At 36.8% G+C, this 25715-nt stretch overlaps 1 protein-coding gene across 1 annotated transcript; it reads right to left on the reverse strand.

Moving 5' to 3' along the window:
• Positions 1-318: 318 nt before the first annotated feature.
• Positions 319-25406, reverse strand: CASP7 (caspase 7). Its single transcript, XM_026069834.1, has 6 exons — positions 25294-25406; positions 7489-7637; positions 6289-6417; positions 5639-5814; positions 4059-4197; positions 319-2723 (listed from the first exon to the last, which is right to left on the reverse strand). The coding sequence occupies exons 1-6, from the start codon at positions 25404-25406 to the stop codon at positions 2470-2472; spliced, it is 960 nt and encodes a 319-aa protein (XP_025925619.1). The 3' UTR covers positions 319-2469.
• Between the last annotated feature and the right edge of the window lie 309 nt (positions 25407-25715).

Raw genomic sequence — 25715 nt, forward strand, 5'->3', positions numbered from 1 at the left:
AATTTACTGTGTAAAGACATCACAGGCACTGGGCAAGACTTCAAGGGCTGGTAAATCAGGATAGTTACATCAAAATCCTTTCAAAAATTCTAGTTTCCTCTGAGAGAGCATCTGGCCTGCCTAGTCCAAGTCATCAAGTCAGTCCAAGTCATCAAATGCCAGCTTACTCTTCGAAACAACTTTTCAACTGAGACTGGAAATCTTGTCTTGACAAAGATGCTGAAGACCATCTGTAATCTCTGTTGAGAAAGGTTTTGAGATGTATTTTGGTTTGTTTTCACTTCACCAGATTAAATGTTAAACAGGCAGATACTCATATAAAATTTTTCTAGAAAGGTCTTTATTGGTGTCATGCTCAAGTTTTCCACAAAACAGTCATTTATTTAATTCACACAGTTGTAAATTGGACTTCTGAAAAAAATATGCTTCACTATATCGCAGTACTGGTAGGAAAATAAACTTAAAAAATTGGTAACTTGGCACTAATTACTATGCACCTATTTTCTTAGAGAATTTCATAAAACTGTAGAGTACATTAATTGGAAAAAGGGTGACTATCTACTCATTTATCAGTTTAGCCAAATCATTAAATTTGCTTTTTGAGCTAGCTACCAACTCTGAAGAGAATATAAAGAGTAGGAATGTGATATCACTAACATAGCTCCAAAATACAAAATCAAGACAATACATAGCTAGAAAGGCACTTCTGGTTTCTATTCAAGTAAGTACTTCCAGTCTTGGCAAATTCCCCATAAACAGAAATTAAACCTAAAAACTTATATTTATTACTGAGACATACAATTCTAGCAATTCAACATTTTAAATTTAAAGTTTTAGAACAAAACCTAATCATTAACTCTCTGTTGGTTCAGAATTTCTGAATTACCAAGCAGACATTTTTCTTTTTGCAAGTAGAAAAACTGCAACACCACAGTTTCAGGCTGTTCTATCATTTAACTGTCATTTACAAAGAAAAATTCTTTATTACAGTATTTTAATAAGGATTCCTCCAATTACAGTTTCCCCGGTTTTACAAAGATTTTCATTTTGATTTTTCTATTTGTTACATTTATACGCTATTCAGCTAAACCATCTACAAATATTGATTCTTTACTTATCCACCTTATGCTAGAATCATAACTAAGTAAATTGACTTTCAAATTAAGCACAGAGCAAACAAATTGTCTTCACTAATAATGCTCACAAAAGAGAACTGAACATATTAGACTAAGAAACACTCTTAAATAACTACAAATTCAGTTTGTCACTGGACATTCCCATAATACGGTGCTCTTAGGAAATTTCCAAGGAAGTCACTGTTCCATGAACCAGTAATTTAGCGAAAGAAAAATGGAGTCTCATGATTGCTTTTTTTTAATTTACAATCTGCTTTCTGGGATTGTTTAATTTATTTAGATTGAGAGACAGACTTCCCCTCCTTTCTTGCCCACAAACCCCAAGTAAGGCTTACACCATGCCCCCCCCCCCATTTTAGCAGTATGCAGAATATATGAACAATTATTTAGTCAAAAGGAATAACCTTTACTGGTCAGGCATCTGAATCTCAGATCACTGAAGTCTCTCCCTCTTTCCCCAAGATGGAAAAATAGATCAAATATTTCCTAAGTTAAAAAAAAAAAAAAACAAAAAAAACCCAAACCCACTCCGTGAAACAAAACAACACGCAACTCCATTGATTTCCATCAGAAACTAGAAAGGAACATTGCCAATTTTCTTAGCTTCACGTTTGGACTTATTTTTATCCTCTAGAGAGGAAAGTTCTCTGCTTTTCCAATAGCATATGCAAGACCAGTGTTTAGTGAATGTGAAAACTGAACAGCAAAAACTAACCACCAAGATAATTTCCTTTAATCTTACCCTGATCCAGTTTGTGATCTATCTGTCCTTCCTCCTAGCAGCTGATAACATTGGTTCCTAAAATTACATCTCTTATTCTACTCAGCCTATGAAGCAGCAAACACTGAAAGGTTTCCACTTCATAGTGGTTCAGCACCAAGAGCAACGTAAGATTAAAAAGAAAAATCAGCAACCAAAACATGAATGAAATTATATGGAAAGTTTTAAGTGGTGGGGGGATAAATAATCAAAAAACACAAAATGGAACATAACAGTTGAACATTATAAAAGAAAAGTTCACAGCATCTCTTGAGTGTATGAAGTAATACGGAAGATAGGTGTAATTTTGGAAGCTTTCTTTGCTTATAAGCATGGAGATATACATCTTTAGCATCCGTAAATCACACTAAGGGAAATCGAGACACAGTAATCAGTGTTAGCTCTATGGCTGACCCACAGCATTTGTTTCTTCATTAAAATCCTGCATATCACCCATCCTTCAGAAACCCCAGCTTATACAATATAAAAAGCCAGTATAATTACATTTCTATTATTAAAAAATGTGTTACACCAGTTTATAATCAAACCTTCCTCCAGTGGTGTACCCTGATCTCATGCCATTGGCTGCATTAAAATATATTTTCCGAAATAAAGTTCCTTAGTGAGCATAGACACTACACAGGGAATCTGCTTCTTCTCACTGAAGCGTGGATCATCAGACTGTGATTCAAAATTTGTGGCCACCACGTAGTTGACCCGTGTGAGGATCTGCATGATCTCAAGTTGTTTTCCATGCTCATTTAGTACAGAGCACAGAGACTGCACAAACCAAGAGCCTCTTCCAGGATTCCTCCAGGAATAATAACCTTACAGGAAAAAGAGAGAAGAAAGTACAGGGGGTTGTTTTTCCTCTTTTTTCTTATTGTCACATGCTGAAAAGTGGAACGGCAGAGAGGTATGAATTTAGGTGAAAGGTCCTGGGTGAAGGAATAACTATGCACAGATGGAAAGTTTAATTCTCATCACTTGTATAACATAGTCTAATTCATTAAAGCAGAGAATATTGTGTATTCTTAGCTCTCCGATCCTCACGATACTAAAGTATCATGCTATATTTTTGCATTTGGGAAAATGCAAGAAGTAAGATTCCATGCTTTTCCTTTCTAGGAATAAACTGTGTAGACCTTCCTCTTCCTGCCTTCAACTCACATTCAACATACTCACTAAACTGGGTCTTAGAAGGACAGGATTCCCAAAATAGCACTGCATCTGCCTTCTGTAATATCTGTGCCTTCTCACCTGCCAAATCTGGGCTGCCCTTTTGCTGTTCCAGCTGTAGCTAGCATAAAAGGGGTGGATACAGGTACCGCTCAAGGAATTTATGTGATTTGTCCACCAATGTACAAAGTATCATCAATGCAGGTCAGTCTGTAATACTAGTGGTAGTAGTGCTGCAGCTGTCACAGGTAAGGTATAGACACAACAAGTTCTGCAGAAATAATACGTTTTATCAGAACAACTATTACAGTTGGAAACTGTCAATTGAAAACTGAAGATATGAGTGGCTACTTTTCCCAGCTATATTAATTACTCTAATCAAAGAGATTAATCGTCTTTCTCCAAACTCTGTCTACTCTATAATTAAGGAGTTACTTCAGATCATGCTTTTTTATCAAGTAATCTTCAACAAGTATTTAAGATAACTTATTTCTGTTTCTGATGATGACAGCTGTCATACTCAGCTTCACACTCTCTGTGTTAACTATGTACCTTATACAAAATTACTGCTACTATGACAAGCATTCCTGTACTGTTGGCTCCATAGCACTACAGTGGGAATATTTTCCTTAGATTCTAAGTTCTCATTGAAAGAATGAAGGGTGCTGACCATGGCACATTCAAATTCTGAACGGTAGCGAAAGCCAATACGGCACTTCTATTTGTATTTTCCCAAAATAAAAATGGTAAGAGTGCTCAAGACAAGACAAAACAAATTTTTAAAAAGTTTGAAAAGGTTCTTCATGGAGCATAATTCTACTTCTTTTTTATTTACTTATACATACCTATGAGCTGAAATTTAAGCGTAAAAATACATGTCTAATTTACACATACAAATACTGCAAGTAAAAATGATTGCAAATTGTTAGGCTTTCTCCATCTGCTGACCCCCCCCCACCTTTTTTTTTTCTTTTTTTTTTTACCTGGCACTGTGGAATATGCAAACAGAAAATCTGCTTCTACTGGGATTTTGTATCTAGGATTGGCATCTGTTTCCAGAGTGTCATTTGCAGGTCCAGAGTCAGTCTGTATCCCTTCATCAAATTCAGAGCCTCGGCATGCCTGAAACAGTAGAGAAGACAAAGAAAACTAATAAGGAGAAACAAGGTGTTTCACAAAGAAGTAGTCGTTAACATTTTTTAATTGACACAGCTTTAAGCAGTACTTTGCATGAATTAGAAACAAAAAGTAATGCTTAAAGTCATTTAAGTTGCTTAGTGATAATGTTCATGGAGAACCATGCCTGGCCCTGACTAGCTTACCTATTTTCAAATAGGGTTTCTCCTGTACAGTAAAGGGAAGCAGTGGTCTTGCAGGCTCTGGACCTCAGGGGATTATCAAGGTGCCAGATCAGTGTTAGTTTAAGTGTACTAGCCAACTTACTCTAAACTATGACCAATTTTACTATTCTAGAGTTGTTCTCAGCACTCAATTATCACATTTTGTCTTATGCAATGTAACTTCTGGACATATTCTTTATAGTGGACTACATATTGTCTTTGGTTCCTGACATTCACTGCCATAGCACTATATTTCAAGTATACTGCATCAAGTATACTAACTCTGTGGAAAGAAAGAGATTTATGATGTGTAGCATTTTTCATTTCTCTCTTTTATTCCTATTTTCCTCTTAGTCATGTAGTTTAGCTAAGCTATACACCAGGATCGTAGACCAAGCCACTAAATTTCAGCCCTTGATCAGTAGTTCTGAGTGACAGCTGCTACAGCAGTCTGCTGGGCAGTCTGCTAACTGAGTTGCCTTTACTAAGATAATTTTTAAAGCAACACTGAACCCATTATAAACTTATAACCAAAGAAACATCACTTTAGTAGTATGAAGAGCCTAAAATAGACTTTGAGGTTGAGGATTAATTGATGGAACAGCCTAGGGAAAACCACACACCTGCTGCAACTCCCATATGTACATAATACTATGATAAAAAAGGGAATTCAGACCCGTGGTGTGTCAGTCAATACTGCTTGGAAAAGCTGTTTTTAAAAAGCTTAAGTAATATACTATTCATTACATGCTAATGTAATAATACAATATCAATTTTCAGGCTACTGAGAGAGAGAAAAAAATATTTCTTTTAGTAGAATGCAGTAATTTGTAGAGACAGCCTTTGTTCAAAGGGRTCTGGACACTATTCTTTCTACTGATACTCACATACTGTCCTCAGCTCTGTTTGCACACAGAGGGAGATTATCTTTCTTCTCTGAACTTGATATATTACCAACAACAAAGAGATCCATGCACAAAAAAAGTGGATGGAGAAAATTACAATGACAGTATGTTCTTTACATCTATGAATCCTGTATATAAATCACCTTTTAAAAATAAACAAGTCACCCATAGTCAGCTTCTCCCAAGACATTTTTTTCCACCAAACATCTAGCAAAATGCAACAAATTAACTTTCAGGGCCCTTCTAGAACAGACAAACGACATAACATGTTTTCCCCACTGCAGTAGTAATATATTATAGTTACCTTAGGGCTATTACCTGAATGAAAAATAATTTGGGTTTGCCTATAAGRCTTTTACATTTGTCTCCTCTGAAGAGTGCAGTCAGACTCTTGATTGCCATAGGTCCATCCGTGCCATAGATAAGGCCTTCTTCCCCATGGCTTAGAAGGATACAGGCAAAACAAGCAGCATCACTGTGATCCTCCTCAGCAGCTACAAATCAAACACTTCTTAGCCCAAAGGAAGCAACATTTTAAATGAAAATTACAATTAGCAAACATATCTTTCAAAGACCAAATTTACTCTGGGTCTCTATTTCAATGGAAGGCAYGAAAAAAGAGCAGATGAAGATGACACAACCCACTTTTCACCAATGTGATGAGTATGTTAAATACATGAACTTCACTCTTCACTTGACTCGGTCTAGCCTACTGGAGCAAGCAGGATAGACCACACTCTTCAGTCTAATATGACAAGAAAACTATATATACATGAATTAATGCTGGAGGAAGAGGCGGGGAATTAAGCCTAATCCATTCAGAAACTGAATCCTTCTACATAGAAAATTGCACTTACGGGGGTCTACGCAACCTGCTCTAATTTGACCTGCTTTGAGCAGAGGGGTGGACTAGATGACCTCCAGATGTCCTTTGCAATCTAAATTATTCTACGATTCTAAATTATTACCTTGCTTCAGTAACTTTTCCATATCATCACAGCTTCGATCATTGTATGTGCAAACATCAAAACCTAAGTTTCTAAAACTCTTAGCTAGATCTCCAGCATCTTTATCAGTGCCATTGCGTGTGCCCATTCCTGCCAGAAAACAAATACAGTTGATTGCACACAAAACAATTCAAAACAATTCACATGTTCATAGGTAACTTTTTAGGTTTACAATTTATTGACAATGTCATGGTGACATGATTTTAAAACAATCCTTTAATAACTTTCTGAAATAACCTGCTTGCATTCAGAGCAAATTGTGAGATTCAGTTTAATGCAAAAAAGGCAAGGTTCAATGATAATATGCATCTTGTCCTGAGAAGTGCTGCTATACCCCCAGCATCTTGCACCATGGGACCTCTATGGCCCTATCTCCCTTTTGGCTATGTAATATAACACATGCATAAGGCATTCCAAGAATAAAGAGTTTAAAGAGTGTTGAGCATTAAAAAAAAAAAAAAAATCTAAACACTCATAATATTACCTTTAAAATCCCTACCAAAAGCTATGAAATTAAAGCAAAAAATCTGCAGCTACAGCTCCACATAAAACTGAACTTGGTGTCATTTCCTCAGGTATCTTTCTATAGATAAGAAATCCCGCTGTGATGCCAACATAAAAGAAACTTATGTAAATTCTTTGGAGTAAACAACTCATTCAGTGTGTTTGCACAGTGTGTAGAAAAAAGGCATTGTGACCTGGCAAAGACCTATAAAGTTGACTGTAACACATATATTATCTGTCTGCTTCAAAGCCATCCACAGTTGGAAAGTTAAATTCAGCTATCTCAGGAGTGTGAATAGAGCACAGCAGTGTCTTTTAGCTGTAGCTCTGGGACAGAGAACTTATAACATGGGCTGCTGATGACAAAGTTAAAATTTTAACAACACAATCTTAAACTTGGGGCAAAGGTTTATTTTGAAGTTGGTAGACCTTACTCTTTAAAACACCCATATTTGATGTGCCTACTGCAAAGGAGATGCCAACAGCTGCTCTTATATAAAAGAAAAAGAAAAGGTACTTTGTAGCAACAAGCTATTTTCCAAATAAGAAAAATATATTCATTAAAATTACATGTCTTAGAAATAACAGGCTTGTTGATTAATGAAAGAGTAAAACCTCAAAAATCTGTAATGAGTATCATCAAAGGAAAAAAGTTACCTGTTTTTTTCTCAAAATTTTTGTTGTTTATAATAATACATTTGCCAACTTTCTTGTAGTCCATATTATACTGGAATGTGGGTGTAACAATTCGGTACTGATTACTGAGAGTGGGCTTTGGCTGCTCTTCTTCTCCATTCTTCTTTTTTCTATGTGAACCAAATGAAAACACTATTAGCGGCTGATCACATGCACTGCGGCTGCTTATCTTAATTCACACCATTAGGGCTGCCCTATCTAATTCTTCTTTTTTTATGTTTGTGTTCCTTTATATTTCGGATAGAGGTGTAAAGATAATAACTCTTCCATTGAATCTTGTGACTTGCATGCAGCAATTACTGTACGCTATTGGATTCTGATGATGCTAAAACCACCCAAGAGTGAACGGCATCCAATAGCAGTATATGCAGACCTCGACCTGAACCTCACGGATGAAACAAATGGCCTAAAATTTAGGTCAGGCTGGCAGTAACATTTTGCAAACTACGGTCCTTGACTTAAGTGCTTTTTTTACTTTTACTACAGTTTATGGAAGAACAGACAGGACTTAGTAGTGATTCCAAGCACAGCAAGGAGATATGCAATTCACCCAATGACTGGATAGGATTTTTTTATTAAATCTCAGCACCCCTAAACTCTCTGAAGATAAAGAGCACAAGGCAGTTTCTACTTATAAAGCTTACATATGTGAATAGGTCATGTGGTAACTTGATCTGCCAATAAACGCTCAGAACCTGTGCAAAAGCTAAATACATTTTGGTGTAATCATCTGTATCTTGAATGCAATTAAAAGAAAAAAAAACAGACAAATACTCTCCATTAATGTGACTGTACTGACCTTTCTGCTATATGAGGGGGTCTTAAATTCAACTAGAAAGAGATGCACAGGGATAGGGACCTTACTCACCAATTTATCCTAAATGAAGTATTAAGCAACTAAACCAATTACAGTCAATATGACTCATCATTTGACACACCTGCAGCACAAGCATGAGGAACTTGGTGATACTTTAGTGCTTGCTTTTAGGGTGGACTTTTTGGTCCAAACAGATGGCTTCTGATGTTGGAAAGATCTCCTCAAACAGAATTGAAGCCAGTGAGATCCTAAAAAGGGTGTGAATCAACCCCAGAAATACAAACAAGTTTTGGAGAAGGCCCGATTAAAAACAACAATCAAGAAAGGGCAGAAGAAAGTGTCAGCCCAGCATCCTGCTTCCAATAGTATATTGCTGACATCTTAAAAGAAAACATAACCCCTGCTCTCAGCACAAATAACTGTACTATATAGTTTGTTTTTAACAAAATTTGATTTTTCCCATAATCTCAGTTTATTTAAGAACTTTCACTATTCTCACAGACATCTAAGCCTTTCTGGAGAGTTACTAAACTATTTGCTTCAATTACAGCCTGTAGACATGAGATTGCTGCCAATTGATTTAAATGTTGTTTAGGAAAAGTATTTTCTTACTGTCCCCATCCAACAACTGCTGTCTTTAGCTCTAAGTGTCCTCTTTTCCAATTACTAAGGGAAAAGACAAATTGGAAACCATAACAAACCTTCTCTAGATGATTCCTCATTTTTATATACTACCGCAATTCAATTTTAAAACAGTCTCCTCCTGAGTAAACTCATGCTCTGTTATAAAAGGCCAAATTAAATAGTTGCTTCTGGCAGACCTTCTCTGTACTCTTTKTACACATAACCATACTAATATCATCTCCTCTCTTAGTCTTCTCATAGAGACTTCAAAATAAGGTTTTGAATGGTCTCCACTTGAGGATTTTATTTGATACTTGGGAASCACAGTTTCTGCTACCAAACTGGAAGTATTGGTATTCTCCTCACATACTGCTTCTAGAGTGCTCTGGGAGCAATAATTAAATACACTTTGCCTCAAGAAAAGACTTTAACCCTTTTAAAGAATTATCCATAGCTGTATGATGTTAATATTACATTTGACTTTCAAAGAGATCTTGGGTTCTTATTTTAACATAAAAATCCCTCCAGTCCTGTATCACTAGACAGATCTCTGGCAAAAAAAAGAGAAAAAGAAATTTCAAAACAACAAATAATGACTCAGGTCAATGAAGAGGCTAATTTTCTCAGTCCACATTGGACGCAAGCTTCTACAGGCTTTTGTTGGCTTCAGTGACTTCCTGAACGAGCTCTATAACTAACAGTGGTTGCTACACACCACAGGATATTTTTAAGAGGTTTGTACACAAATTTCTGTTAATGTCCCACCCAGGAACAGTACTAAACTCTCAGGACAGATCTACATCAGTGGTACAATATCACGTTTACCCTGTCTGCTTTTCTAAAATGCTGATGGTGAGCTAATTCTAGTTCAGAAGTCATGCAGACATCTTACCACTCAAGAAACCTGACTGAAAATATGAGCTGGGTTAAGTGGCATAATAACRTATCCATACAGCTTCTCCTCTGAAACCACTTTACTTCCAACCTCAATTGTGTGTACTCATCCATGCAGAAATATCCAGACTTTAAGGGATGCATCAACTGCTGATATTCCCCAAAGCAGGCCAGAATCTATGTGCTGTACAACATCAAATGTCACGGAGAGCCTCGGCAGTACGGTTACAGCGCTCGGGAGTCTATCCTTTTCATCTCCCCGCACCTTTTCAGAGGATAATGTGGTTTGTTCTAATGATTCCTTCCAAGCGGAACAGGCTAATCAGGTACTAAGCAGCCACATTTACTGTAGGTTTACGCCTACAATTTATTTACTGGTAGACAACAAAAGAGTTCCAGAAAACGTCGGGTACCTGTCCAAACCGAAAGACTAAGGAAGCAAAGCTGCGGCATATACGTATTTCGGGGCTGCAGTCCAGACAGAAACTGGTTTTTGAAAGTTCTGTTCTCTGGGCCACAATAGCACAATACAGGAACTGCCCGACTGGACTGAACTGGCAGTTTAAGGTCCTATCCTATGGCTTAATCAAGCGAAAATCAGTCCTTGTAATAATGAGCAATAATGTAATCATTACATAACAGTCAGTCCTTAAGGGAAATTTCTTATCAGTGAGAAACCGGTCTGTGACTCAAAGCATGAAGCTTTATAGATAAATTTTTATTTTCTAACCTTTAAACTGGGCACATGCTAATATAGATGTTTGCAGCTGTTGTTCTTACTAAGCCTTCTAATAAAAAGAATTTGTGAGAGGGTTTCCACAGGTTTATTATGTATTGTTATAAAATGTTTTAAACTATTTGCCCTCAGTTTTATTTCTTTCTGATTGTCTGATATCCAGTGCCTTCTATTTCCCYTTTTTTGGATTAAAACTTGTCCAGACTGAACACTAATTTGTATTTTATGACTGTTCCCTGTTTCTTTAGCTTATAATTATAACTGTGCTGTAACTCCTCACTCCACTAGTGGTCACATCTGATCTTTTCCTTAGATAGAAATATTCCGCCTATCAGTACTCTCACATATTTCAAGTTCTCTCCTTTTGGTCAAGAGTTTAGCAAAACTGAAACTCCACTCTGGCACCCTCACACACGGCTTGCACATTTTCATCCTTACTGTGTCTCTAAATCTAGGCCTTAGGCTTGACAACGGTATGTCTGGGAACGTGACTTCATAAAGGCTACGCTTTATCGGTGTCAACCCTGGGAATATAAAACTAAGCTTTCCCATACTATTTATTATTCTGTTACTGAACTTTTCAATACCAAAGGCCGAATTTCTCATCACTGTGAATGGTTAAAATTCTATCAAAGTCAATGGAGATACATTCAATTGCACCGACAGTAACTCTGACCATGACTGTCTAGAGGACTGCTAGCTAACATCATAAACTTCCTTTTCTGTTCCACTGTGAGTAAATTATAATTTCAGTGCGTAAGGATATCAAGATTTAAGGGTTTAAAAGGCTAAAAATGCCACTGTTAACATTTAAATATATTTAAAGGTTATTTTCAGTAAGAAGATAAAATCTTGACAATTTTACTGAAAGTAGAGTCTCTTAGCAGCAGTAATTTCTTCTCCTTTAGATTCCTTTCTATTGGCATCTCACTGCACTTTCCTTTTCTGCTGTATATTGGTGTTCCATGTTAATGCAATAAAAAGCAGTGTGCAGTACATTGGCTTCCTTGGATGTTCTAGTTTCTTATCACATCTCTCACCCGCTACACCCAGCTCCTGGGCTCAGGTCCACGAGTCCTCCAGGGCTCCAAGTAATTCAGTGAGAACTGTCTGCTTAAGTTCAAGCCTATCGTGATATATTTCCATGGGAGAGCTTCAGTTTGCATATGTTTGTCACCTTGAACACCATATATTCTAAACATTACTTAATGTTTACAGGGAAACACTACAGGGAAGGACTGCATACTATGAGAAGAGCTCAGCTGTGCAGTCCAGCAGTGCTGAGCTTTGGGCAAGGTGCAAAGGCCAGTGCCTGCAACAAACCTTTGCTCTAGAAAAGCTGGCCTGCTGTAAGGACGGGGCCTCTCCTTGCTACAGCGCCAGCGTAATGCAGGGCAAATTCTCAAGTGAGAAGAGTGGCTAAAAGGGACCATTAAGAAGAAGAAAATGCAATCTCGAGGGTAGAAACCGTTACAGCAATCCATTTACTACACGTGAACATTAACAGTGATTAAAAAGAGACTGATAGCAACCCACAGACTACAGAGCTCTTCTGAAAGCCTGAGCTTCTTTGCCTTACAAGCAATCTAATCCAATTTTTTTTCCTCCCAAGAGGAAGTTAAGGTGTTTAATCAAAAAGAATTCTGAAAGTGTTATTATATGGGCATACCTGGGCTTTGGAAGCAGGCATGTTCCCTCTCCCTGCCAGGAAAGTTAGGGACTTTTGTGGCTATACCAAAAGATGAGTAGTTAAAAAAAACAACAACCTACAATTAAAATACTATTCTATTTAAGGAAGTGACCATTTAGAAGAGGGTGGAAAAGGTTAAACTGATTACATTCATTTCTAGTTAAAGTATACACATTAAAAAAAAAGAGAGAACTCTCTTGACTGACTTATTCTTGCTATATGAAGTTAAGTAACTTGAAAAAGTTTAACTGGATAAGGAATATTTCAGAATATTGTGATTGTTTTTACTCTGGCATGTTTCTTTAATATGATGTGTAACAATACATCATTTTTAATGACTGATAACAGGGTTCTGTTAAAAAGAAAATTTGTTTGTCTTAAAAACCATGCCGTTCTTACAGAACACAAATTATCCCAGTATCCTTTCATGAGTCCCCATGCCTTTTGGTATTGGGGAACAGTTTTATTCTGGTTCCAGCCAGGACTTCATCTTTTCTGTTCAGTCCAGGCAAGAAGATTATAGCAGTGATAAAGTGACAAAGCCTATGGGACAACTTTTCTCAGCCAATCCATCAAAATCCATGAGAACTTTCATACACTTAATGATGTGGAATTGAACCGGTATCTTACAACTGCAACAACCTATCACTAGTCACTGAGATGTCCTTCTAATGACTTATGTTTGAAGACCTTTTAAAATTTTGAATAAATTCCCCATTGTTATGATACTGTGCAGTAAGCACATGGGAAAATACATTAGTTTTAAGATCTCTGAAGAAATTTGTGTAGCCTATATTGCTGATTTTATTTCTAYGCAGTTAGTATTGTTCTATGCTTCTCTTTTTGTCTAAAATAAAATACAATTCCTTCCATTATTACATGTACAGTATAGATGATATTTGTGACTACAGCTCATCACAAGTTCTATATTTACTCTCCTGGGGAAAAATTCTGGATTGGAATTTTTTGATAAGTAATTAAAGGATAGAGAGGAAATAGTGAAAAATGCAAACTTAATTGTGCCTGAATTCACAAAGCATCATCAAGTTATGTATAACAAAGTAGAATGTGCTTGAGACCAATTCAGAGTTATTCTTCCAAAAGAAGTGAACAACAGGAAACAATTAATAAATTAGACAAATCGGTGTTCAAAATTTGGTTCTACATTTCTACATTAGTCTCAGTAATTAACTGTCTATTCATAGGTCTGTCACTTTCTCATGATCCTGCATTACTAGGTCTTACCCCTACATAACCTTCTTTCCAAACTGCCAGCTTTAATGCTTTTATCCAGTCTAATTTCACCATATTTCGTACATCTGTAATTACTGTACACTCTCCTCTCTTTGAATTTCTTGTTCTTGAAACCTATCAGCAATAACAAGCACAAGACACTTGTTAAACCTGACTAGAGCTTTTTTAGATYTTAAGTTCTTCAAGGCAGACTCTTTGTTCTTCGTCAGATCCACTTTGGTAAAGTGACGTGCAGATTTAGAGCGGCAGGCAAATAACAGATTATCCTGTTGCCTTTTCCTGTTAATGTTGCGTCACGCTGGCAAAGTAACAAAATTTCTGGACAAAGAGAATATGTTTCTACTTGAATTGGCTGTCTTTTATAAAATGGATAATCCTTTACTTTTAATAAACAGAAAGCAGAAATTATATGGGATAAGGATTACGTATTAACCATAAAGGCTACTACTAATACAGTATATTTTATATAAAATGTATATAAACATACAAAAGCACATAYGTATATAAAAATGTATATGTGTATAAATATATGTATATATGTGTGTGTGTGTATATATACACATATATGGCTAATACCAAATACTAATATGGTATTATACTGCATTTGATGATGTGATGCTGGGTCAAATGCATAAGAAGGCTACATGCTGGAGTACAGAGTAAAACCTACTATAAACACTAACAGGAACCACTGCAGAAGATGTTGGCCACTGAGAGATCTGAGTTCTGTTTCCATCTTTGTCTCTGAATCAATTTATGGCCTTGTCAATTCAATCATGCCTCTGCTTCTCAGTTTTCCCACAAGCATAATGGGAATGGTTGCTTACAAACTCTCACATTCTTTGAACTCCCACAGGTATACAATATGGTGTTTATTGATATTACACAGAAATTTTCTCATCTAACAGCTACTTAAGGATTTTAACTGTTCTGTTCCAACTTTGTGATGGGACTCTGAGCTGGCCATGGTTTTAAGCAGGATTTGCCTAGACCTTCTCCCACAGCAAGCTCCTAAAGAATACCAGAAGGTTCTCCACATCAAAAAGACAGAACAAAAACTAAAATAATTAATTTTTTAGATAGAGAAAGCTCAAAGTGAACTAGCTAGACAAGGCAGAATTCCAAAGGTTTGTGCATAACTCTTTTACCACTGTGTCCTTCTAGGCTGGGTCCTTGCTCCCAGGCATCTCACACAGTGACTTTCTGAGTCGCAGCAAACACTGCTTGGCCCCCTCTGATCACAAGGGAATTCCTCCCACCCCTGCTGAGGCCGGGGCTCGGCCGCCTGCTGCAGCTCCTTCCCACGGCCCCGCGGTCTGCACGCGAGAGCTTCCAGGGCCTGGGCTGCGACTGCCCAATGCACGTGCCAGCCACACGCGACAGGCTCTCAAACCTCCTCGCTTGAAACATACTCCAAAGGCAGATGCCATTTCTGTCTCTTTCCAGACAGTTAACACCTCGCCAACTACCCTCTTGAAAGAACTTAAATCTAATTGTAAACCAAGTAAGAAAATAAATACAGTCCCTCACAATCCCTTTTAACAAAGGTTACCTGAGTTTCTAAATTATGTGCCAGTAGATAAACTAAAAAGCAGCTTAACAGTTCAAATAATTGCCTCGTGATGAGCTTCAATAATRCAGGAAAAGGTTCAAGTAAATATTGCATACTTTCAATTTCCCTCCAGAAATCTATTAGCTGACAGTTTTGAGATGACTGTTGACTTTGGTAGATTAGCACTACAAAATAACCAGTCCTTAGAGAAGGCTATTTCTAAATATGCTCCAGAGAAATAAGAAAGGAAAATAAAAGAAATTTCTAATATTAAAGTCAGAATCTTCTCAATAGAAATCCTTCATTTAGAAGCAAAAAAGAAAAGGGGTCCTACACAACTGAACATAAAATTTTTCCCCAAAGCACCTAGACATTATTTCACCTATATTGCTTACTATGGCTTATTTTGGTCTTACACAAAAGGCACGAAAACTGTCAGCAGTGATTTAGAAAGCAGTAACACAACATAAGCAATACAACACAAAACAACAACATAAAAGCATAAAAATCAGTCAGCCAGTCCTAGATTTCTGATCCCCTTAGTGGTCCTGTGTTCCCTGTAAATGCAATTTTAAATGATGGTGAAAATGCCAAACTGGTAATACTGCAGTCTAAGGTTTATATTTTTCAGGGACATATATAAAGCCTGGGCATTGTCTGCTTCTTCATATACCGCTCTGCCCAAGCGTCTAAACCTTGAGAGTCCCTTTTGGGAAGGGATGGAAGGAGACGTAAGGGCCACTGTGCCTATCCCAGCGCCGCACGTCCTCATCAACGCACCCAACTCTCCTCCTAGCAGCAGGCTTACTAAAAGCAATGGGACTCATCATGCAGGAAAACAAAGCCTGTTCATAAGTGTTTTCAGGATCAGGGCCACAACAAATATTTAGCTTCTAGCTTCTTTTTAAAGGTGCCATTCAGTCCATGATTTATTAAGGACATCTTTGGAAGCAGACTCTCAGCTCCCTAGAGAAGGCCAGTTTTAAAGTCACCAACAGAAAAGACTTTCGCTCAAATGAAACTCAAACAAGGAAGTTAATGAAGACCACGCTTGTTTCTTAGGAAACTCACCCTCCCCCCTGCCCAAGCCTTCCTTATAACTTTAAAGACTAATCTTAGGCTTAATTTTGAAAGAAAGGTGTTGCTGAAGCAGTCTTAAAAAAGAGGTTAGGTAAACAGTGGAAATTATTGCCTTGAGCTTATAAACTACTCTACATCCAAATGCATTAGAATAAAAACACATAAATGTCTGGTGGCTGGAAGCAAGACTCAAGATTAAATTTTACAGAATCAAAGATAATAGGGCAGTGAGAGATCTCAGGAATCATTAATAAATTTCTCTGCCCAAGGCAGGATTGGGTTCATTCATCCAATAAGAGAGTATCATATTAATAAGTCATAATAAGAGCACTAGTAGGTTATGTAGCAGTATTGTTACAGATTTTGCAGAAAATTCTCAAAGTAAAATGCTTCATTTTTTAAAAGAAATCCTGCCATTTTCCTAAGTTTCTTGTAGCATGCTATATCACCTCCCACAACAGAACACAAGTCATAAAAAATATTTATTAAGATTATATGTTAACTGTGCTTTGCTCAGTTAATCTAATGCAAACTCTTAAATAAAAAGAAAATATGTGACTGATTCTATGGGAGGGATACACTGTACTGTTCACATGTAGAGCCATAGAGTTGTGCTCAGGATGGAGAACTGAATTTGAATGGTGCTACTGCTGTTGAATAACTTTGGGAAAGTAATTCCACGTTTTCAGGTCTTAAGTTTTCCATTATAAAATGGAGCCCAAACAGACTTATCTCATAAAGCAATTGCAGCTTTCATGGCTTCTTTATACAGGGACTTGAGTATGCAATAGCCTAGAGAATGAATTTAATATCCATTATTTTATCCTTAGCAATCACACATTTGTAAAATCTTTAGGTCCGGAGTGCGGGGGTAGCTACTGCCATGTTCCTGGCGGAAACGACCGCTTGAGACAAAGGCAGTTGTGCACTCTGGAGGCTAAGAGTGGACCTTAGTGCAGAACCGCTAGTATACTATAAATTCCTATTTACGATTATTGCACATTAGCTTCCCTGAATAGATAAACCCTTAATGCCTGTACAGGATTATTTAATGTCAACTGCAAAATGGACAACGTTGCAGTCCACAGAATACAGTATTTCCCCGAAGTATGTAATAGCCTTAAAGGTCTCTGGGACCTTGGTTTAACAGTCAGGATACCACAGCTTACCAAGTTGCAACTACTTGGCAGAATTACAGTAATGGTTATGTGTGTGCTCCACATCATTTGAAAGCACGATGTAAAATATATTGGCTTTAACCACAGTAAGGCCTGAACTACCGCAAGGATGGCTTAGCTGAACATACTTTGTTTCGCAAGTGCAACAGTTCAGGCGGTGCACAAAATCAGCTGGTGATCGGCAACATGCTGAACTGCAATAACTTACTCATCCGTGTGCGAGCATATTTTTTGTTTGCTCTTTTACAAAATGAGCCACAAAACCTTATTCAGTAATTTCTACAAACTTGTAGCTTCTGCTTAATCTACAGAACATCTTTTAGATTTATAGAATTAGAGTGCAAAACGGATTTTGTATACTGTGCATGCTAGTTTGCTTTTTTTTTTTTTTTTTTTTAAAACATGTCATGTCCATAACCATATCCAGCGGTTAAATGGCCTCACAACTAACAATCTGCCTGACAGAATTTATTTGGTATAAGCTTTCACTGTGTTGGATCTGTTTATGAATTCTTTAATTAGAAAAATGCTTCCCATCTCCTAATCTCCTCCTTCAGGTACATACTTGTATATTACAATCAAATGACCTTTCAATTTTAGTTACAGAAAATAAATAATTACATTTTAAATTCCTCATTATAGGACATTTTTCAGATTCTGAACTACTGTTCCAGCTTTTTTGCCTCATTTTAATTTCAGACCCTTCCTCAATCAGGTGCGAGAACCTTTGCTAGGAGCTTGGAAGCCAGAGAACGTCGTCTGGGACAACTGCTCCAGCCGGAAGCGCGCCGTGGAGTGAAAGCAGCTGAGCTATTTGAAAAAGCAAGTCTTAGAGTATAACTTCTAGCATACTATGTACATTATATATATACCCTTGGAATTTTGTTAGTTATATCTAAATACGTCTTCCTGTCCTTTTGAACTATGTGCTATGGCCTGAACCTAATCCAAAATCAAAACTGTGGCTGCAATTTTATTCATTACATATAAATGAAACAGATGAAGCACAGTGGTGCTCAGCCAGCCTCATTTTATAAAAAAAGTTATCAGAAACAGCCTATTATGTCTAATATTGTGTTCACAGTTAACAGAAGAGAAAGAGAGAGAGAAAAAAAAGAAAAGCCAAGCAGCAATTTCTTAGTCTTTAGGCACTTGACATTTTAATACTGATTTACAGCCAACATGACAATTTTGTGGCATAACACGTGCAGTTAAGAGGACCAAAATGGAGTAAGCTCCAGACTCTCAACCCTTGATTTGTAATTCATCTTCAGGTTCCTCAGTATTTTTCTGCGTGGTATCTGCGGTGCAGGACTCACAGTGTGTTATGCAACATAGTATTCAAATAACATTCAAAAGATAAAGTTTTACAAATAAAAGATAATCCATACTGTTGCTTGCTGAAAGGCTTTCTGCTCATTTCTACAAAATCTGCACGTGCATGCTTTCTGGAAATGGAAATCTTGTGGGATTGTATCCTAGGTAGTATAATGTATATCGTCAATTCCCATTTATGCCATAAAATAAAAGAGAAAGCTCCTCTTATCTATCATAGGTACTAACAACTATTAACTGGTATACTTCTATATGGACAGCATGGAAAATAACTCAAAATAAAGCAAAACCTCAAAAAATACTATTTCTCAGAGAACATTCTGGCTAGGATTAGCAATTGCAAAATGCCAATAGAGTTATAATGAGCTTGATATAAGCTAAACTCTTTTAGGATATGCATTCATGAGACTTCCAGAAAGGCAGCAGAGAAGGAAGGAGATGCATCACATTCTACAGTACCTTGGCTCATCATCAAATGGCACTCCACACTGCATCTGAAAATAGCTTCACCTTGTGCTCGAGAGCAAGCGTAATCTTCTTTACTAATGCTAGGAGCCCACCATGCTCAGGGCTACATTGGAGAGTGAAACAGGGTGCTCTGTGTCCAGGCCCAAAGATTCGCCTGTGTCAGCAGTGGGTCACGCTGGACTTTTCTGTGGGGCTATTCAGCCCTTCATAGCTATCGCCCTGCGAGCTGAGGTCATGCAGGCCTGACCTACCTTTGCTGACAAGCAGAAAACACGCTCCCATCACTCTGATTCTACACTGCCCCAGCACAAGAGTGCAGGAAAATACAGCGGATCTCAAGGTAGGAGGTGAGATAGCAAACTTTAACTTTTAATACAACTTTCTTCCTTCTCTCACAACCTTACTTATCCACCATCACTACAATATTTACACAATGAACATTTCTTAAAAAAAAAAAAAAAGCAAACTAGCATACACAGTATACAAAATCCCTTTTGCACTCTAATTCATCGAACTGTTTCTTATATATTTTACACATTTTTGATTTATTATAAATTTGGATTTGTTTGTTGTTAGTTGCTTTAAAAAAATTAAAATTACACTGTACAATAGCTTTCCTCCCTATATTGAGCAATAACAACCCTGAGTTTATTGCAATGACGGAGTTCTTGATTCCAATTCTTGATTTGCTACTGTGATTGCCACGAATACAGTTCAAGGATAACTCAGTGTTTGCTCCACTTCACATGAGAAAGTCTCTAAGGAGACTGGAAACAAATACTTGCTGCAAATTAATGACTTCTTACACTTTAGACTAGATATAAGTTCAAGGTACTTGGGCATTTCCCATATAGTACATTCAGTAAGTCTCCAAGAGGAAAGTACAAGCACTGACCACAAATTTAACTAGCTGTTATTCAAATACTCCTGCAGTATTCCCTAGAAGTTGGGTTCTAGATTTAACAAAAACTACAAAAACAAAAAATAAAAACCAACCACTAGCTTAAAAGAGACTAATGCAAATGAAACATCTGTTATACTATGTTAAAATCTCTTGTATTGTCTTTGTAGGAATAAACATTGGCAGTACAAACTATAGATGCCTGAACCTATTGTTTCTGAAATTATATGTTCAGTGCTTTAAGGGGAATATATACTGGTATTTAGCTTGTGTAAAGTAGAACCCACAAACTCCAAACAAAATTAATTTGATATTGTGCTAGACTTTGAAGTCAGGACTTGAAGTTAGTAAACTTCAAAGTCAGGATACTTTGAAGATAGTTAAAAAAAAAAAAAAAAAAGATTATCCCTTTACAGGGTAAACCAAGGCACAGAGTGCTTAGAGCCATAAAGGCAACCGGAGGCTGAACCAAGAGTTCAGTTCAGACCTCTGAGTTCCAGCTCAGAGCATAACTTCAGTTAATGAAAGATTCACCAGCTGTTCTCTGTTGCAAACTAACTTGGCTACTTTTATTCTATCTAATCTAAGGATAAAGAGATACAGATCTTTTAAAAATAAACATTGGTAAGAAAAGTAATATTCGGTGGCTGAAAAACCTGTTACAGAACTGTAAAAGTTATGTTGAAACAGATGAGGTATCACTGAAGGCATCATTCGGCTTTGAACACGCCGGTTTCAAGGCAGGAAAAGCTGACGATAACGCAGTGCTTCCCAGGCACCTGCTGCCAGCAGCGGTAACTTTTCTACAGATGAAACAATTCATTTATAAGATCAGGCACAGTGTTTCCAAATGGCCCAAACAAAATAAAACGGGTGACTCTGGAAAATGTATGCAGATGTGAGGGGAAAAAAACCACACACTCTGTGAAACTATTCTTCCACCAGTTCTACCTGTGAAATACCTTCCTATAAACCAGATAAAAAGAAACTGTTGACAATCAAAAGTGGGTGGAAAATAACTCCTAAAGGATGGAAGAACAACAAAAGAGCAAGGCTGACACAAAGACAATTTTCCGGTCTTGTTACAGYTCCAAAGCTGTCATTATAACTGGTTATTAATCTGTATCAGGGATTTTCCTGAAGGGATTCAGATTTCACTGAATTAGGTGATCTACTAACTTAGCAACCCGCCAGCATCATGAGGGTTATATATTCATGCAAATGWGTTTAAAACCCATCAACAGCAGTTCGGCCCTCTTCTTCCTTCCCATATACAAAGGGATGTTTTAAGGCTGTGTGTCAAAAATAAGTACTTCTTCTTTGAAAGATAAGGCCATTTAGAGAAATATGGTTATACTGAGATATGGGTAATGAAATTAAATTACACTACTTTAGTAACATCTGCACTTCCCCCAGTTTGTTGCTCTAAAACCTCAATAAACACCACACACATCAAAAAAAAGCCCTATTTACCTGTGAACCTTTTTGATCTAAATACTAATTTGCAAAGCCTGGGCATTTAACTGGCAGATCTCATAACTATTGAACTATGGAAGACCAGATATGCACCGATTTTTTTGGCAGACTTTCGAATTAATTAAAATGAAGTCTCAAATTTTATATTGGTCTGACTTGGCAGAAATAAATACTTCATAGATATTTTGCTGCTTTGCACTGTTAAACAGCTGATGTACTCTTGGTGACTATATGTCGGTGTACCCTACAAGTCTCTCAAATTCCTCACTGATGTTTTGTTACTATTCATTTGATGTTTCTGAATTAAAGCCGCTACAGAAGCATAAAGAGTTTCAATGATAACTAGGTATTCGTAAGAATCTTTAATTATGGTTTTGAATGCTGTTTTATGCTTCCAAATGAAAAGAGGAATAYTGAACATAAAACAGAGAGCAGGGCTGAAGTAGAAAGAGGATAAAAGCAACCAACAGGCAAACGGTTCTATACAAATAAATTAGAAAATAATTGGTATCTAGATACTACTAACGCTCACCCTCTACTGCATTATTCTTCACTGAAGCCCACAAACAGTCATGATTGTTGATAGAGCAAATGCTAGTCTACCAAACGTTAGTAATTTTCAGACACACATTTTTTTAAAAACCCTACATTATGAGTATGAGAAATCCTAGCTCTATTTAATACTGTGGAACCAGAATTTTATTCTATTTCATGATGTTACCTGGATGCTAAAATATATCTGGCTACCACGTTTCTTATCTCCCAATGGAGTGCCCCAACCAAAGACAAAAGACACAAAATAAAGATACTAAATAATCCTGTAGGGAAGTGAGACTATTTTTAAAGATAATTCCTCAAATAATATTACAGGACCACACAGAGAACAGAAAAGAAAAAGTTCTATGGGTTTGTTTCTAATCATCACACAAAGAATTAAGATACACATTTCAAATCATCAGCCCAATCTTCTTTTATCCATGACATTTACAGCTGTGCTGTGCTCAGGACAGTATCCTGCTATTTCTGCTTTCTGAAGCACAATGTTTTGCTAAACTGCAACTCTCGGGAAATTCTCAGATACAGTAACTTTTTTTTGGTAGTAAACAAAAGTGATACTAGCCTGCCATCTAGTGGCTAAAAAACCCTAAAACAAACAAAGCAAAGGGAAATGTTAATTCAAAACTTCTTCAAACACTTCTCCTCCCAAACACTTTTTACCCACCAAAACTAAGTAAGTATTAGTACTTTTTCCAAGAGAAGGACACATACAGAAGAGAAATCCCTAAACTGCGGTGCAGAGAGAAGAGCTTGCCCACGCCGTGGCTCGTTCTGCGCACTGGGGGCTCCTCGGTAAGGCTGGCTCACGGGCTTCTCGGAGAGAAACGTGCCGTAGGGAAGAAGATTTTCACTTATTTCTGTTTACTGCTCTTGCTACATAAATCTCCAGTCACGGCCAGACAAGAACGAACTGGAGCTGTGAAGTGGCTGGAAGTGGCTACTGGAAGTAGCTGGCCTTTCTGCATGGCTCCGAATTCATTTCTCAATGTTTTGTTCTTTTTGACATTAAAATTAACATCTTAATTTAACAATACAAGTTAACTGTTCTCCTATGAGTCTACATATGTATTTAAGCAATAATAAATGAAATACACTGTATGATTTCCTTGAAAGTACTGCCCAGCTAGTAAACACTGGTTTGCTAAAACAAATCTATGGACATAAAATTATAGTTATCTAAAGCTTCCTAGACACCTTTTTTATGAGTATTAATTTCGTGTTGCTAAGGTGGGGCAGACACAGAGCCACAGAGGTTCCAAGTAAAAGTTGGGGCTGGTAATAAGTGTTAAGAGAACAAACAAAAGAAACTGGATGCAGAATATTCTCACAGAAACCTTCATGCACCGAAGATTTTAACATCGATATCCCCAGTGGACTTTTCTTCCATGAATTCATCTAATCACTTTTGAACTCATCTAAGCTCTTGACATCTCCATTGTTTTATGGCTTTAAGTTCTACACCAGTATTTTGCACTACGTAAAAAATACAGCTTCCTGGTTGTTTTAAATCTACTGCCTGGACATTTCATTGGATGTCCCCTAGTCTTTATGTGAAGCCCAATGAACAATCATTCTCTATTTACTTTCTCCCTGACACTCATGATTTTAGACCTCTATCATATCCCCTCTTCCTTTATCCTCTCACATCCCTTCCATGTTTTTCTCCAGGCCAAAGAGTTTTAGTTTCTATAAGACAAAGACTTTGTCAGTGTGCTTGGATTTTTAAGACTTTCCCTGTCAACCAGCTCATCCCTCTTTACACAATCATCACCTTCTTCAAAAGTCTCTGATAGATTTTTCAGACTTAATTTTCTTCTACAAAATGTTGAGTCTTCTCAATTACTTCATATTTATTTTTCTTTCTGTATTTATTTAATCTGAGTGATTTTTTACTTCTAAAGAAAAATGTTTCAAATTGTATATTCAAGGAGTTCCCAAAAGAAAAATACTATTTGAACAACTTCTTATTAAAAAAAGTGATAGAAATGTTGATTCTTGTCTTTCCTGCAGGAATGATTAACTGTGAGTGGTATAATTTAGTAATAGTATTAGTGTATCACCTCATATAAAGAAGACCAATTCAGATATTAAAACACACATTTTATAAGTTTTAGAAGAAATATTTGAAAAATATTTGGCAAGACTTAGAAGCAAAAGCCAGAATATCTTCTCTATTTTGTATCATGTAAATTTGCAAAAATTAAAACACATACACATCAAAAACCACGTTTTAGGAATGTGAACATGAGAGACGGGAAAAGTCAAGTGATTTTGCCTAACAGCACATCAAAAGTCTTCTGCAAAAGAAGTGAAGCTGCATTAGTCCTAGATTTGTTACCCACATTAGATTCTTTTATAATAAGTGGCAGAAATAAAATTATATTCTCCACGCATTTTCTTTGAATTAGATTGTTCACTTGAACATGAATGTCTAACAGTTAAAAAAAAAAAAACAAAACCTCTGTGTAAATATAATCTTTGTAATAAACACCTGCAATAAAACCTCTCCAAATCCAAGAAGTTCACAACCTGAAGTAGTAATTTCTTACATTCAACAGCAAATTTTACACATCTACTTTTCATCTTTTGCATTTTCAATCACATTTATCTACTGTTTTCAGGAGTACAGACAAGCAAATCATAGTTCTTGTTTCCTATATATTTAATGAAAGTGAGATTATGCTTCAGTGAGACTACTTACTCTTTAAAATGAAAGGCTTTTAATTTATTCTGTAACAGGTTACATCTCTAGACTCAGCAAAGCTTCTTTGTGCTACAATCTAGACAGCACATTCAGGCTTTAAACTAACTTAAATAGTCAGCAGGGGATTCCAATATGTAGAAGATTAGCCAAGCTGAATGCAGTAAAACAGATAATTAATGGCATATTTAATTCCAAGCTCCACCAAAGGGCAATATTTAAGATGAGGGGCTACAGCTGATGCTAAATGAACTTAGTGGTCTCTTGACTACCAAATAAAGCTGCTGGGAAATACTTTAGGTCTTTGTAAATCAGAGCAGCTTGATGGCTGTTCAGCTTTAGGGCACAGATCAAATATGTTAAACCTGTACCACATAAAACCACCTCCCTGTCTAGACCCATCTGTGATGCTGTGGACGTGGCAAACTGAACACCAAAATCCCATTATAAGGATAGTATCATAGCTGATACAATAACAACAGGAATAAAAGTAGTAACTTACTTTACAAGAAGTGAGAATCTGCTACTTCTGTCTGGTTTTGCATCAACTACATCACCATGATCTTCATCATCTCTGTTTTGAGTGGAGCAATCAACCTGCTGGTCTCCTGACATCTACAGGTTAAGAGCATGAGAATGTAAGTGTCCCTCAATGAACACTATTATTTTAGAAATACTTCTATAAACCAAACAGATTTTCAGCCCTGCATTAATGCGACACTGCATATGATCAGCTGTGGCTGTATTACTTTGTGGTAGTTACCAAAAAATGACCCTTCTAATACCGAAATGCAGACAAGAACAAAGATAAAAGTCATCTTATGATGAAAGGTCTTTTAACCAATTCCCAGGAGATTTTTTAATAGTTTGAAAAAAAGTGTGCTGGAAAGAAAGCAAGGACAACTAACACCAAAATATTTGGAA

The sequence above is a fragment of the Apteryx rowi genome, unplaced genomic scaffold, assembly GCF_003343035.1.
Source record: "Apteryx rowi isolate R43461 unplaced genomic scaffold, aptRow1 scaffold_3, whole genome shotgun sequence".
Classification (NCBI taxonomy): domain Eukaryota; kingdom Metazoa; phylum Chordata; class Aves; order Apterygiformes; family Apterygidae; genus Apteryx; species Apteryx rowi.